At 32.4% G+C, this 17,024-nt stretch overlaps 1 protein-coding gene across 1 annotated transcript; it reads right to left on the reverse strand.

Annotated features, from left to right (window-relative positions):
• Nucleotides 1-4,377: 4,377 nt before the first annotated feature.
• Nucleotides 4,378-5,784, reverse strand: LOC144838369 (E3 ubiquitin-protein ligase TRIM33-like). Its single transcript, XM_078693708.1, has one exon. The coding sequence runs from the start codon at nt 5,782-5,784 to the stop codon at nt 4,378-4,380; it is 1,407 nt and encodes a 468-aa protein (XP_078549834.1).
• Nucleotides 5,785-17,024: the final 11,240 nt, after the last annotated feature.

Genomic DNA, 17,024 nt, shown 5'->3' on the forward strand with positions numbered 1-17,024 from the left:
TTTACAATTAAGTATTTTGAAAGTAAACACGAAATACTGTTAAAAAGCAATGTGTACACTTGAGCTTAAAACACAGCACTCAGAAAAGTACCCGAATCTTGACAAAAAGGGGTTCAAGTCCTGTTGGAGAGGCTATTTACCGTTTGTATGGTACATTTTACAAAAGGATCATTTTTTCAAAATACTGTGCAAAATTCATTCTTTCATTTAAATTTGGATGGTGGGAATTAAATAAAAAAATAACTTCCCTTTCATATTTGTTGTGTATTTAAGTTATTCTTACCAGCTTGGGCTACATGCTTAGAATGCCATACTTTTCTCATGGTCAAAAACTGTCCAACCAAATTTGAGTTTCGTATGATCTTATATTGTTTTGGTTGAATAGATTAAGTAGTGAATTTTATTTGTAATTTTCAATTAAGCTTCAATTATACTTTACAAGTTTTTATCATTTTGATGTTTAATTCTATTTCATACACATTTTATAAATATTGTATATTAAGTATGAACCTATCAACTTTAATCAATTAAAAATATAATAATTAACTACTCTCCTGGAATCTGTACATTTGATGTGGAACCTTTCATAAACGACGTGGACACTTGTATGTTTCTGTATAATGATTTACCTTCACCTGAAAAGTAGTGTTACTATGAAAACAATTTCTATACAAAATACTAAAACAGATAATACTGAACATTAATTAAGAGGCCCTCTCTCCTTACAATGGCAGGTAATAAATGGCAATGGCACGTTTTTAAACTTAAAAGTTTAGCTGGCCCTCTTGGCCACCAAACATCTCATAAGAACTCATCTGAAAGCAGAAAGCATCCAGTTATCTATGAAAAAGGATCATTTTTTTATGGAAAAGTTTCATTGAAAGCCATTCATTTATAAAGCTGTAACATTTTAGGCATTATGTTTATCGTATGATGAAAATTGTATCTAGAGTATTATTATCACTTAGATTGTTGTGTGTTTTTAATTTTTTCTGAATATTTATATTAGTGTATTATACTATTTTTTTTACTGTTTGTGCAATTATTCAATCTAATCTTGTGAATTTTAAATCTCTATTGAATCAAAACAAAATGCAAGATATACCATAAGGCAAAATTTTGCCAAGTATAGTATTTACTTTGTTTGTATGTATGTTTGTTAGCATGAGAAAGTTATCATTCTGAACAGAACATGCCTGAACATGAAAATTGATATATTGGTCATGTCATAAAAGCTTATCTTCCGTACGATATATTAAATAGCACGCATTCTGTCTTCTTTTAACATGGACATATTCTTTGAGAAAGGTCATTGTTGGAATGACGGAGTTTGTAGTAAAAATTATTTTTAAAAAATTTTTTAAACCCAGCAGGATTTGAACCATGTAAAGTTAATACCTAAAACAAAAAAATGTATCATTCAACATGCTCCCTATCAGTGGATATATTTTGCCAAGTACTTCATTGGCGGCGCACGGTTCGGTATGCACGATTTGCATTTTGCAGGTGCTTCTTCTTCTTTAGAGTATTTGCAGCTCGATATAGGTAGAAGACATTATGATTTAGACCAATTAGGTGGTTGTGGTTATTGACAAGAAATTGTGTATTCGATCAAGGTGGTTGGTGGTTGTCTAGATTTATTTCAAGAACAAGTGATGCTTTACAATTGTAAGTTAATTATAATAAACTGTAATAATGGAACTGTTAAAGTTAAGACATGTTCACTAGTAATACGTATGCGATATGATAAGTTAATTGTTGTAATTACACGTTTTGCATTACATTACATTTTAATACAGCTTACTACACGTGGTAACGAGAAATTGTGTTTCATATAATACTCTGTTAGATAGATATATAATTCAATGCTATTTATTCAATGCTAATCTTCATGATATTGTGTATTTCTATGTAGATATGGCGATGTGTATTACATTTACAAATGTACGTGCAATAGCTGCTGTTAATTGATCCAGGTATTGATTCCTACACTAATTGAATACTTTAAGTAGTTTAACGATAGTTTCAATGTCTGTTTCCTGTTTAATAACGTTGACAGTTTAGTTTCACTGTAGTGTCCCGTTTAATAACGATTTTCTGAATGTTTTATACAGTTGAAATATGTATACGATGTCATTTAATAGTTAATAATGTTTTTATCTCTTGTGTGAAAATCGGGTATTAATAGCCTTATTATATTTGCAGGGCTTCCGTTTTGCTTCTGCTTCCGTTCCGTTGTGATAACGTTTTGCATGTTTACGGTGACTTCTTGTACTGCTGTTTGCATGGTTATGATCGTGATTAAAATACGAGAAAGAAAGTACTGTGAACAGTGTTTTGTGTAGTCCTGACTCATTTACATCCATCACTGGGGTTCAGGCTTATTACCTGGGTGCCGAAGGCAGAAAATACGCTAAATCGATTTCGGCAAGTCCCCAAACCATAACAATGATGATACAAAGAGAAGACCAATTCACTACCTAAGTAGATCACGTTGAATATCTTCTCGTAAAAGGTCTCAAGCCTAGCCTTGCTGAAAACAGCAGTACGTACGAACATCGCTATAGGCCTAGCTGAATTAATTGAAAAGTTGCGGTTCTTCTATTTTGATTTCATCATTTATCACACAATACAACACATTAAATAATCACTATACACCATGTGACCATTGTCTATTTGATGCATATATAATAATAATAATAATAATAATAAAAACTTTATTTAATCACGGTAACACTTGTTCACCTCAATGGTGTTTTTCGACAAGGCCGTAAGACATTATACACTATTTAGCAATTAAACAATTAACAACAAGAGTTTATCTTGACAATGAAAATGAAAATGAAACTTAATACTAAAGATATTAATTAAATTATTAATAAGGATGTAACCAAAAACTGAAAATCTTAATTTACACATCTACATTAATATTAAATTACAGTATTAAACAAATTAGAATTTTAAAATTCACCAAGATTAACATTAAGAAAGTAATTACTTACAAATAAATGCTCTAACATATTAACCTTATTGAATTGAAAATCTTAAATACATTTTTGACATCATATAATTTGAATTATAGTATACTTAAATATAATGGTAATCATACATTTTTTAATTTTAATTTAAAATTAAAAGATGGTTTTACATTTTTTATGTCATCACTTAGTTCATTCCATAATTTAGCACCTCTATAAGACAGGCTCCGTTTTTTATAGTCCGTTCTAGGTTTAGGTAGCATTAGTTGATCTTGAGATCTCATAATGATGAAATGAAATCTGTTTATTAGGTAAGTTGGTGCTAAATTATTGGTAATTTTGAACATAGTGATGGCTTCATTTATATACAAACGTTTCTCAAGATTATCAAAGTTAAGGCTGTGCAAGGTTTCACTACTAGAATCACTTCTACTTTTCTTTCTTTTATTATTTTGGCAGCTCTGTTTTGCATAACTTGAAGTTTGTGACTTTGTAGTTGGTTTGAGCATCCCCAGACAACATGGCAGTATTCAAAATAGGGAACGATTGACTTGTACATTTTCTGGTATTTGTATTCTAGAAACAAAGCATCCGGATTGATTCAACTATTAAATCTTTACTGTAGCTTGAAACATACATCCATCAGTATCTATTATACCGTAAAACCTTGAAAAGAAGCCCATGTGCAGCTTTTTTAGGACTCTTGAGCGGGCTTCCTTCCAAGATGGGCTTCTTTTCGGGATTACTTTTGCAAACTAAAGATTGGGGCCTTTCGAAATGAATGTTGTAAATTAATATACAATATAATTTGTAAGACTTTCCCAGCCAATTGTACATATTTTCTAATGGAACAGACAAGATGCAATCAAAACACAACTGGAAAACGATAAACTGTAAAATAAATGTATGATATAAACACGATACATTATTAGTTATCTGTCATTAAATCACCCAACTAAATTTAACAGTATGATTTATATATAATTTACACAGTGCTACGCAACACAATTGATTTACATACACAATATTATTTTTAAAACAGTTGCGTATTAAAGATGGAATTTATTCTGGCTAGTTAAGCCTCCACTGATTGTGAGGGCGTTTGTTGTATGGGAGAATGTATCTGGTGGGTGAAAATCTGTAATAATACCATCTATGGTCTAGTGATATGACACTCCTCGCCCTGTAAGCGAGAGTTCGCAGGTTCTAATCCCGCCAGAGACATTTTTTCATACAACTACAAATACGGAACTTTCACCAATGAGCTATGCTCGGCGCAATTATGAGTTGCGAATATGAGCACTGTTTCAATAATTTAACAGTATGCTTTATATATAACTTTTAACCATGTGTTTGTATTCCTATTTCTTTGACTTGCAAGTCTATTTTGAAAAGAAGCCTAAATTGTAACATTTTCAACCCCTGGATGGAGGTGCTTCTTTTTGAGACGGACTGAAGCTTCCGAGTCAGTTTTATAAGTGTCACAAATTAAGGGACATGAACTAGTTCTGTGAGATGAACTAATTCTGTGAGATAAACTAGTTCTGAAAGGATAAAGATAGGAATCTGAATCTGAATCTGAATCTGATGAAGTAACATCTACTACTACTCTTCTACTCTTTACTAGACTTGGTATTTGGTACCGGGGAGTTAAAACTCTCTGTTGGTACATACTTGATGTATGTTCTTTTGTGTCTGAAATGTTCTTAATATCTTCTTTATTAACCTTGTGTACATCACCACCACTGATAAGTTTACCAATACCTTCAATATTCATCAACTCAACCAACTTTGGAGATGGAATAAACTTTGGTGTTTTTCTTGTTTTAGTAAATGATTTGTCCAATTCATCTGCTATAACCTCATCCCTAACAGTAGTCATAGTTGTCTGGTATATTGCAAGCATTTCTGTTTCTTTTGATTTATTGATTGAGTCCATCAATGAGTTTACTTGTGTCAGCTTTGATTGAATATGGTCAAGTTGACTACCAATAACTTTTCTTTGTTCTTTATAAATCTTTGTAAGATTTTCCATCATTATCTGGGTTTCATCCTTCACCTTTTTGAAAATTGTTTTCTCATGAATTTCAATCGCTCTTCTGCTTACTTCCAAACTAGATTCAAGCTCTACTTTATCATTATTGATAACATATAATCTTTGACTGAGTTTTTCTTTAATGCTTTCAGCTATCTTCATAGTTTCAGTAACAGTTTGATTTATGTCTTTGAAAGCTATCTGGGTTGAAATTATTTCATGTTTTTGTTCATGGCAATTACTGAGAATATGTTTGCAATCCTCACATGCAGTAAGTTTACATGTTCGACAATACTCCTTTAGTTTTTGCTGTGGGTGATTTGGACAGTTTTGTGAATCTTTACATTGTTCCTCTTCATTTGTGTCTAGTGTGTACAGTGGATGGTTCTTCAGTGCAGGAAACTTCTTATGCTGTTGGTTGCATTGCCCACACAAATACATTTCACACTCAGAGCAATGGTATTTTGGTTGATTTTTACAACCTGAACAGATTTTTGGTTTTTCATATTCAATCTTTTCAACATAATCAACTAGATAACTTATTGTTTCATTGCACTTCAGATGTTTCAAATCATCATCGTTTAGACTGCACTGCTGTCGGCAATTCGGACAATGTATTTCTCCATTTGTTTTTAGCAAACCTTGCAAGCATCTAAGACAGTAAGTATGAAGGCACTCAAGTGTCCTTGGCTTTCTGAATCCTTCTAGACATATTGAACATTTCAGGTCTTCAAACGTCAATACTGTTTTAACAGTTTTTTCTTTTAACATCTGTAAAACAAAATACAATCATTTTGATTATTTTTTGTTGTTATCATCATGCATATGGATTTAAAGACAACTAGATTTGAACTCGTCACTACGGACGAGTTAGGTTATCCGCAGCGCAAACGCCACGTGCACGTCATACGTTAGAATATTGCGCAAAGTATAACGATTATGCAATTAAAAAATTTTAGTGCGCTCTCTATTTTACATCACGTCTAAGTATATACGGTATACACTATACTGTATACGTACTACATACAGTGCAGAATAGTTGAAAATAAGTGACCAAAGTTATTGACACTTTTGAACATGATGACGTCATCACAATTTTAAAAATGGTGAATCATGCGAAAGATGATGATGATTGACCTAGACAATACAAAAAATGGAAGGAAATGGGATACGGATAAGTGAAGATGCGCTCAATTTAATATGATGAGCTATGACAAAAGATACAAAAATCCTATATTTCATATTCGAGTGGCCATACGATGACGTCACAACGTCCGGTTAGCCATATTCATGCATGATTCGATATCTACAACTCATCTACTTCCAGAATATGTAATTAAAAAAAAAGTCCACAACGTAGTTTAGAATCCATGACTGTTTTAAAAAAGGCATAATTTTCACAAATTCACTATTTCATCAAAAACGCGCGCAAATTTTTCAATTCTATGTGCTCGTATGACGTGATTTTAAGTCGAAATTAGTTGAAAGTTGGTAAAATTACTAGAAAAGGTTGAAAAAACAAAAATCTTGAAAAAAAAAGATGTTTTTGCGCTACGTGCGCACGCGCGCGTAAAAATTGCGATTTTTTGCATTTTGAAATTTTAAACGCGCGTGCGCACGTAACTTTCTATGTAACATGCCACTTTTAATCCATAGAAAGTTTGCGCATGTTATGACTTAAATTTTCACCAAGTTTCAATACAAAATGACTTTTAGTTTTTAATCTATCATCAATCAATCAATTCATAAAATCGTGCGTAACTTACGCTGCGCGACTCGAAAATCGAAAAAAGTTTCTTGCACATCTACAGCTACAGGTCAATCTTATGACAAAGTTATACAATCTTATGTTGGCCAGAATAAGAGATACGCTGCGAACAAAATTCGTGGAAAGAAAGAAGAATATAGAAAAAAAAACTAGACATGAAACTCGTCACTTTGACGAGTTAGTTATCCGCATGACAAACGCCACGTGCACGTCATACATTGGAATATTGCACACAGATAAAGATTAAGGCATTAATATGACCTGAACTGAAGAATATGATTATGTTATTATTGCTGAATTCTGTTATTTTGTGTCATATAGTATACACAGTACAATCTGTATACATATCACATACATGATTTCGTATCTACAATCCCATAGCTTCCAGAAAACATTTTAATCGTGATTATCACATTTTATTCTTACGAGCTATAACAGATTAAAATTTACTGTAAAGATGAAATTAATGACCCACGTAATTAAAATTTTTAGGCATGATGACGTCACAAAAATTAAAATATTTTTATCTCATGCGAAAGATAGTTGATTGACCTAGACAATATTAAAATCCCGGAGAAAATGGAATACGGATAAGCGTGATGCGCTCCATTGAATGTGATGAGCAATAACGAAAGACAAAAAAATCCTATATTTTACATTCGTGTGGCCATATGATGACGTCACAACATCCGTGAGGTAAAATATCTACAACATATCTGCTTACATATTAAGTTAAAAAAATTAGGGGTAATCGTTGATCCCGAGAAGCTATAAAAGATTCAAAATAGGCATAATTTTGACAACATTTTGTAACTTTTTCAACTAAAACGCGCGCAAATGGTATAAATCAACGTGTTCGTATGACGTAATTTTAATTTGAAATGATGTCAATATTTTTTTTAATGACTAGGAAAGGCTGGAAAATCACAATTCAAGAGAAAAAAACATGATTTTCATGCTCTATGCGCACTGTACGCGTAATATTTTTGACATGCTTAAAATGACATGAAACGCGTAGAAAGTTAATTAGAAATTATTTTTGCGCATTTTGAAATTTTAAATGCACGTGCGCGCGTAACTTTGTGTAACACACGCAATTTTTTTTCATCAGAAAGTTAGCGCATGATATAAATTAAACTTTCACAAAGTGTCAATTAAAAATCACTTTTAGTTTTTAATCTATGATCAATCATAAAAAATCATAAAATCGCGTGTAAGTCATGTTACGCAACTCTGACGTCTTTCAAAAATAGGAGGTGACCAACTTCAGGTAAATGTCCACATGTTGTCAAAGTTATGAAATGTTATGTTTACACATTTTAGAGAAACGCGCTGCACAAAAATAGCAAGAAAGAAAGAAGAATAATACAGAAAAAAAAAAAAATATTGATCCCATACAATAACAAGGACTTATCCGCCAAGTGCGGATAACTAAAAAGAAAAAAAAAAAAAAGGATCCTGACAATAACAAGGGGTTATCCGCCAAGTGCGGATAACCAAAAAAAGAAAAAAAAGATCCTGACAATAACAAGGGGTTATCCGCCAAGTGCACTTGCGCCAAGTGCGGATAACCAAAAAAAAAAAACTAGATTTGAACTCGTCACTACGGACGAGTTAGGTTATCCGCAGCGCAAACGCCACGTGCACGTCATACGTTAGAATATTCCGCTCAGAAAAATGATTATGCCATTGAAAAAATGTTAGTGTGCTCTCTATTTTGTGTGACGTCTAAGTATATATACACTATATACTGTATACATACTACATACAGTGCAGAATAGGTGAAAATAAGTGACCAAAGTTATTGACGCTTTTGCACATGATGACGTCATAACAATTTTAAAAACGGTAAATCATGCGAAAGATAATTGATTGACCTAGACAATATAAAAAAAATGTGGGAAATGGAATACGGATAAGTGGAGATGCGCTCTATTAAATGTGATGAGCTATGATGAAAGAGACAAAAATCCTATATTTTATATTCGAGTGGCCATAATGTCCGGTTAGCCATATTGATGCATGATCCGATATCAACAAATCATCTACTTCCAGAATATGTAATAAAAAAGAAACTTCACTATGTAGTTTAGAAACTATGACTGTTTAAAAAAAGGCATAAGGAGGATTTGAACCAAGTCATTGGATTGAACTCCGACAAAATTGCAGCGCTCGATGAAAACGATATTATCAAGACTAACAAGATTGGTCAACTTGAACATACGGTTGATAAATTTTCATCTGCTGTTGCGAAATTGGAACTGGTGGCTAACAAATCTGAATGCTTCAGCCGATGTAACAACGTTCGAATTTTACTTAGACTTAATGAAAAATCTGGTGAGGATTGTATTGTGTTAGCCGAGAACATTCTTAAAGATAGCTTTTAATTTAATGAAATACCAATAATAGAGCGTGCTCATCGAGTTGGTTGTATACTACCAGTGAAACCCTGACACATTGTAATTAAACTACTTAGTTATAACTCTGAAGTTCAAGTCATGAAACAGAAGAATATTGCCTTGCTAGATAAACAGTTTTATGTGATAGATGATCTGACCTTAGTGGATTATAAAGAAAAGAAGAAATGGAAATCTCAAGTAAAAGCTTTAAACGACAATGGAACTAAACTGAAATTCTCTGCTGGTAAATGGCGAACCTCTACTGGAGCCCCTTAATTTTCATGCTGTTATGAAAAACTGAAGTAAATTAATATGACTTATTAGCTCTTGGCTCTGCTTGTATAAATTCCAAGCATGTCCACTACGCACCATTATACAAATTATCTTTGCTTACCCCGTTTGCATACCTAATGTATTATTCTCCGTTTTATACACGAGGAGTGCAACGCTTACGCTACCTATGTATTAGTAATATGGCAGCACTAAATAGAATTGTTTTAAGTTTAATTAATGTTTTATTTAGTTTTTTATTTTACTATATTATTGTTAACTTAACGATCTAATGTTTATTATCTTTGATACCCATAATTAATATACATACACATTTTTTTTATATTTACCTGGTTGTCAATGTCAGGGCTATCTGGTACTTCTGCTGTAACAGTACTCATCGTAGGTTGTTCTAAAAAGATAAAACAAAGGTTTGTCAAAATCTTACATGAGGTGTACCCCAATATAGTATAATAAATCAGTAATTGACAATTTTGGTGATGCAATGACGAAAGTAAATACTTTATTATAACACACCTAAATACATTCTTGTCATTTGATTGTATGGTTGGATCACAAGATATAAAACTGAGCTTGATTTAGCACACTTTAAGTGTGCCCTGTTATGTAATTTGAGTACTGCAATTTTGTTTTGCACAGTCATTTTCGTTATGAGTGAGCAACCAAACACACAAGGCTGTTGTTGACTGATTACGCTCAATCAACCTGTAGTGTGCGGCATAATTGTTGTACACGTCTAAAATTGGAGCTGCCTCTTCGAATGGTTTAGACCTAAACAAATAATGAATGTTTTATACTCATGAAATGGTACATTCATTTGGAGAAAGATGAACATTTGTTATATTTTCACTCGGTTTTCATCATCTTTCATCTTGTGAAAATATTTATACCATTTCATAACATTCATTATTTGTATACGAATATTTTTTACTGTGCCCTGATGTAAACGCAGTAAATATTTGTTTTAAATACCGTACCATGAATAATAACTATAGACCGGCGATTAACCAATCAGATGCAGTGAATTGAAGGTGCCGGTATTATTAAATATAGCTATAATTTAAGCACTGCCTTTAGGCAGTTATATTCAAGAGAAGAGAATCATCACCAAACAGTTACCATGTGGTTTATTACAGCTCAAAAATGGGTATTTGGAAACTCAGACTGGGCATGCTTAAAAGCCGTAAAGCACGTCTGGGAGAAGAGAGTCTATAATACCCCTTTTACACTATCACCGTAACAGCGGTGTAACCCCGCAGTTGTTAGTACACCGGGCCGTTAAACGCCGGTGTTGTGGTTTTTATTGACTGGTGTAAATGGGAAAATCCAACCACCCCGGTGTGCTCTCCCCGGGGTGAAACGAAGCTGAATGTTTTCCGGTGTACCTTCTCCGGTGTAGTCGAATCTACACCGGAGTCACGAAGTGTAAACGGTTTTTGTGGTTCAACACCGAGCTGTTAAAGGTCATTGACGTGAACATTTTTTTTCTGCTGAAAATATTGAAATTATTCGTGTGCTTTCTACCTTACCAGAAGGCCTAAAATAATGTAATATTGGTGTAACTCTACCCTGGCCGATTCTATGTAGGCCTAATTATTGAAAAAGGGAAAAAAATATATATAATACTTAACGTCTCAATGGATGAAAATGATACATAAAATGAAAACGTACCATACAATAATTAATTTTCCTTTATTGATACATTGTTATGCTAATTAACAAATGCATTTTTTCTTTTAAATACCTACAGTACCTACCCTATTTTACGCCAACCTAACAATGTAAGGCCTATTTAATGTACGTACAGTCTACAAGGCGGAAATGCAGTCATTTTAAAAAGAAAAATAATTGTTAATGTTTAAAATAATAAATGATAATCTTAATAGCCACAAAGAAAATTTAACACTGAACTACATTCAAAATTAAATCAATTGTGTGTAAATTCGGATTATTATGTTTTGATATGAGATTTGTCGATATGTTCCAGTGTTTTGATTGATTGACAACACCGGGGTGATCGATGTAGTGTAAATGGGCGCAACTCGAGTTCATCTCGCAGTTTTTTTGGCTAGTGTAAATGGAAATTGTCTCCGAGTTCAACTCGTGTTTCTCTCCCAGTCGATAGTGTAAAAAGGGTATGAGATGTATGCAGCAGTTAATCTGGCTGTCAACATAGAGGCATTTATCAATATTGAATAATGGTCAAATCCTTCCTCTATGGTAGTTTTGGCAAATGGTGTACGTATCAGGGAAGCTTCCCTGGTGTGTATAGATGAGGAATAGTTTGATTAGTGAGTATGTTTATCAGTGGCTGTTAGTGCATTGTCTCTTTATATCACAATTAACCTTAGAACACACATTTAAGACAAGAAATGACTTGGTTTAATCACCTCCATGGTTTAATGTTGTCACTCTCATCAGTACTCCTACATTTAATTGTAAAATAACACTTCTTACCAAATTCTTCTAGTTTTTTCAGTGCATTTCTGTAATCCCTTTGATGAATTGTAATATCAACCACTTGTTTCTGGTGGTGGTCTCTTACTAATATTGGTCCTAAATCTTGATGCAGCTTTTCAGTAGAATACATTTCCAATAATTCTTCCAGTGTCTCAGAGTCATGTAACATTAGATACAATACTATACTTCCAGTTTCTACTTTCTCAAATGTAATATGCATTGTTGAAAAATAATCATTAAGACTCTTCATTGTTTCAGAAGCTTTAGTAACATCTGTTGAACTCCACCCTCTCTGTTGTTCCATTAATCTGAAGAGGAGGTTCAGTGCAGGCGTGTTCTCACTGTCACTAACTGATTTTTCAACAAGAGTTAGGCCTACTACTATTTCCACACCTTAAATAAAAAAAAATGTGAATAATTGTTATTAAAGACACCTTCCCTACGTTTTTTAGATCTATTTTAAGATCACAAACTATATTTAATGTAAAAATAATCCTATATGGTCCTATTGCGATAACTTTTTTCGTCTTTAAATGGTTACAAATGTGAAAAATAAGTCGTTTCTAATAATTATAGCGGCCCGCTATAAATCCCAAAATGCATTGCGCACGGATTGATATTTCTGTTTTTCTTCTGTAATTCACCCACTTTCCGATCGATCGTGAGGCCAAAACAAATGGAAGACTCCTAACTTTTCAGCGAAAATACCGGGTTTTCCCCAATTTGTATCAACGGAGTCTGGCAAAAATAGAAAGACAATTAATGCAGCAACTATACAACGTTAGGCTAGGTATATAGCTAGCGTAAGATGTTCGTATGTTACCGATGTTTACCTGCTAATAAGCCTACAAAACTAAGCCTAGCTAGGCTAGGCCTAAAGACAGTCCACGAGAGGTCAGTCGCTGCGAGCTATTAGGTAGTGCATTGTTTCTCACTTTTTATCATAATTTACCATAAAACGTACATTTAAGACAAGGAATGACATGGTTTAATGTTTTTAAAGTGATATATGTATTATTTTCCAAAAAACGTCCAAAATTGCAGGGAAAGGGGTCTTTAAGGTTCACCAAGCTTCTTAAGATATGCTTAAATTTTTAGAATACGAACCTCTGATTTGTAGAAATTGTACTCTTTCACTAAAAATTAGGTGATACCTGTACTACGATTAAAATGTTCAAAATAGTGCCAATCCAATTGCCCACTTTGTAGGCCTAAGTAAAAATTGGCAGTTGGATGTGGGATTTAAAATATTGACCACTTATATCCCAACCATAGAAATATTTTAAAATTCACTGGAAATTGCACTTTTCATAAGCCAAAAAGAAAATAGAATATTGTAGTACGATTTAAGCCATATTTGAAACCTTTTTGTAGGGGTTTGCACACATTTTCCTCATTGACATAATACCCTCTCTCCAAATACAAGTCTGGCTATGCCCAACAAGCAATTAAAATTGTCTAGTGGTGTACAGATTTTTTTTTTCAATAACATAATTTAATAGAAAGATAAGAGAGAAAAGGGATTGCCAACCAGGCTTCTAAAAATGATTCTTTTATTAAAAGGAACATTTTATAATAACAGATATTTATACCATCATATGTTTCTTGTCCACTGTTTGGTGAATAGTCATCTGTAAGGTAAATTTATTGAAGAAATTAATTAACAATTTTTCAAGTAATTACATATACTTTTTTTTATTAATTATTTTCTTATAAATGTGGTAAATGCCTTGTCTTATCTGTAAAAGGTTAACAAAAAGTGACAGTATCCTGTTTTTATTGGTATATTTTTAATTTGTCTACATATTAGTCAATTTTCTCAATTAGATTGTACCTTTATCCTTTAGTTCCTTTAAAGCAGCTTTGTATTCCTCAAATTCAATGCAGGTTTTCCAGTCTTGAACGAACTTCTTTCTATTTTGGGGTTTTAAAATGTCAGCTAACCCATTGATTAATTCATCTTCTGCATGCATGTCCATTAATTTTTTTAATGCTGTTCGATTTTTTGTACACAGACGAAAAAGTAATGATGCCTTTGGATTGTTGATTCCCAATCCTTTGATTTCGATCGATGGCAATATACTTTGGTTCAACTCTTTCTCTTGCTTAACAGCATCTTCACATTCATTTAGGAAGTTGAGATTAGATGTTGAATTGACAGTGATAGCAAGTTTTACATCTTTAAAAGAAAGTATAATTTTAGTTTAACTAAACACCTAAAAAATTTGACTAATATTATACAAATATTGAATGTTTATGAGTGCATTGGTACAATAATTTCAAGAAATATTTGTAGCATTCCAAGAATACAAAACATTATTATAATTATTCATTATTTGTTTTATAACACACAAACTTTTAAAAAGAGACCAGAGGAAGGCCTAAACAGTTAGAGAGGTTAGCAATCCAATTGGATGCGAAGTAAAACAATTATAGACGATGTGACACTATAAATTGATTTTAGAATGTGAATTCAACAGCCTAGCTTTGCGTCACACGTTTGCTAGTAACTGTGTAACATAACAAGAATATTGCACTCTAATGTAAGAGTTCAAAAATGTATGTCTATTGAATATTGACCCACAATCCTCCAGTTAAATGACAAAAATATGGGTTATATACAATAAACATAAGATATATCAGTCTACAAAATAAAATTAAAAATAACAAATAAAATATAAATGTCTGTGAAGTTGGTTACTAGTTCCTAGTTCCTTATTCAAATTCAACTAAAGGGACAGTCACAAATATTTTTTAAAACAGATTTTAATATAAAAAAAGAAAAACTTTGTTGATGCAATGCAGCCCAATTTCATTCATTTTATGTTATACACTGCAATATTCATCAATAAAGAAAATGCAATGTTCAAACAACTATCTTATACTGTACATACCTTGATCCAGCAATATGTTCTGTGCACGTTGTCCAAGGAGATTAGCAAAACGTTTTATTTTGTCTGGTGTATCAGCTAATTCTCCATTCAGTTCCAGACGAAGAACTGCAGCCCAACAATTTTGAAAATTGTAGTCATTTAGTTTATAGCTAGAAATAACTTTCTTGAAGGATTCTGGGTCAACTTCTTTCAATGCCTTGCACAGTCTTACTCTGTATGTTGACAACTGTTGGTAATCCTTAGTACTTTGCTCATTGCCTTTCATATACTGATCTACCATATCTATTGCTATCCTCAATTGTGATAGTATGGCAATATCATGAAGTAGTTTAACATTAGTTGGAGTTATAATACCTTTGTCTTCTAGCTTATTAAATAAATCAAGTGCAGTGTGTTCTGGTTCAGTGATGTCTTCTAAATGCAAATGATCAAACAGACAGACTTTCAATGAAAGCAGTGGTTTGTCCCCAACATAGTGCTTACTTAGATTGTTTTTTAATGACGAAAACTTGTCTGCCATTTTACCAAATATTGTACTACTGAAAAGAAACAATAAATGTGGCACTCTCAGTGAAATCAGACATAAGTCGCATAGGTAGTTTTGTATTGACAGTCAAAAACAATAAAAGGCTTTTAACCAGAGAATGATAGTTGAAACAGTATTTAATTACATTACCTTAGTGTTTTTCTATTTTTATACAAATAAATGCAGAAATTTTGTGTCGTCTGTTGGTTAAAAAATGGTGTAAATTGTGTATGATTTTCAAAATACCTATCATGTCTTAATACCTAAAATGTTCTCATTGATTGTTTTTAATACAAATTGAGCATAATAATAGAACAATAGTTAATGAACAAAGATGCAAAGTTTCATTGAAATACAACAATTAAAATACCCCTTTACTAACTCATTTGATTATGAGTAAACGTGATGATTACAGCTGTTACATTCATAATGGAAATGTACACCCATGATGTACAGTAATTTAACCAACAAATCTAAGAAACCCACTATAATGCCCAAATTAACAAATAATACAAAATATATTATAGAACCTCATTACAAAATTATAGTTGTAGAAAACGTTACTTACCTTTGTTCTTTCCAACTATTTAAAATTATTCAATGATCTTTCAATAAAGACTGGGTTTTCATGCGTACCTTCTGTTTGTAATCAGCTGAATGCCAGTGTTTGCCTGATGATACTTTTATTAACAGTTATAAAAGTACAGTATATTGCATGTCAGATTTGAAGTTCACTGCAAATGTACACATAATAAATAATTCAATATATCTAATGTTTGTTTGTAATGGTTAGAAAAAGTTTTCACTTTGTTTTTCTTGCCATACTTGTTGGTCTATGTTACTTGATGCATAAACAACACAGTTTCCGGGACCTAGCAGCTGTATTTTTTACAAAATTTTCTTACAGATCAGCCCACATTTACAATTTTCGCACCCACAGACAGCAACCAGCCTACACCCTATATAACGTAATATTGAGAAGTTGGGGTCTATATTTAAATAAGAAGAAAACCTGTGCTGCGTTAAATTGTTTATGTATTGGTGAATGATCAACGCTATTTTTCATTGATCCATGGTATAATTTTTTTTTTTAAATCCATCTTTACAGTCAGTTCTTCTCCATATTTATAGATAATATAAATAACACAAACCTACATTTTTCTGAACAAAGTAACCATACCTAGATTTTTGAGTTCGAGAGTGTAATTTCAGAACAAATAGGGGTTCATATTCTCGACATTTTCCTAAAATACACCAAACGGGTCGTGTGTGTCTTATTTATCACGAACAAACACAATCTGTTAAAAGTTTTAAATACCTACATAAAGAATGCGAATGCACACTGCACCCCTGCCTAATAAAAAAAAAGAATTTATGTCCTTGGTTCAATTTTCAGGATCTGCCACCAAATACTCTCTCAAAATTCTAAATTCCCAACATGTTTGAATGACAATATATTAAATATTTGAAAGGCTTAAATATTGGTGGATTTATTTATCTAAAATTTATTTTTTATGACCTAAAGATTTGACAAATCACAAGCGATGGATTATTCAACAGTATTAGACAGTTAGAACAATCCATCGTTTGTGATTATGTTGCGCTTACATTCTTGCACTGCGTCTCTAGTGGGAACCAAGCATATACTTACTGTTGAAAACATAGAATGTAAG

This window comes from Antedon bifida, chromosome 3 (assembly GCF_963402885.1).
Source record: "Antedon bifida chromosome 3, ecAntBifi1.1, whole genome shotgun sequence".
NCBI classification, from domain to species: domain Eukaryota; kingdom Metazoa; phylum Echinodermata; class Crinoidea; order Comatulida; family Antedonidae; genus Antedon; species Antedon bifida.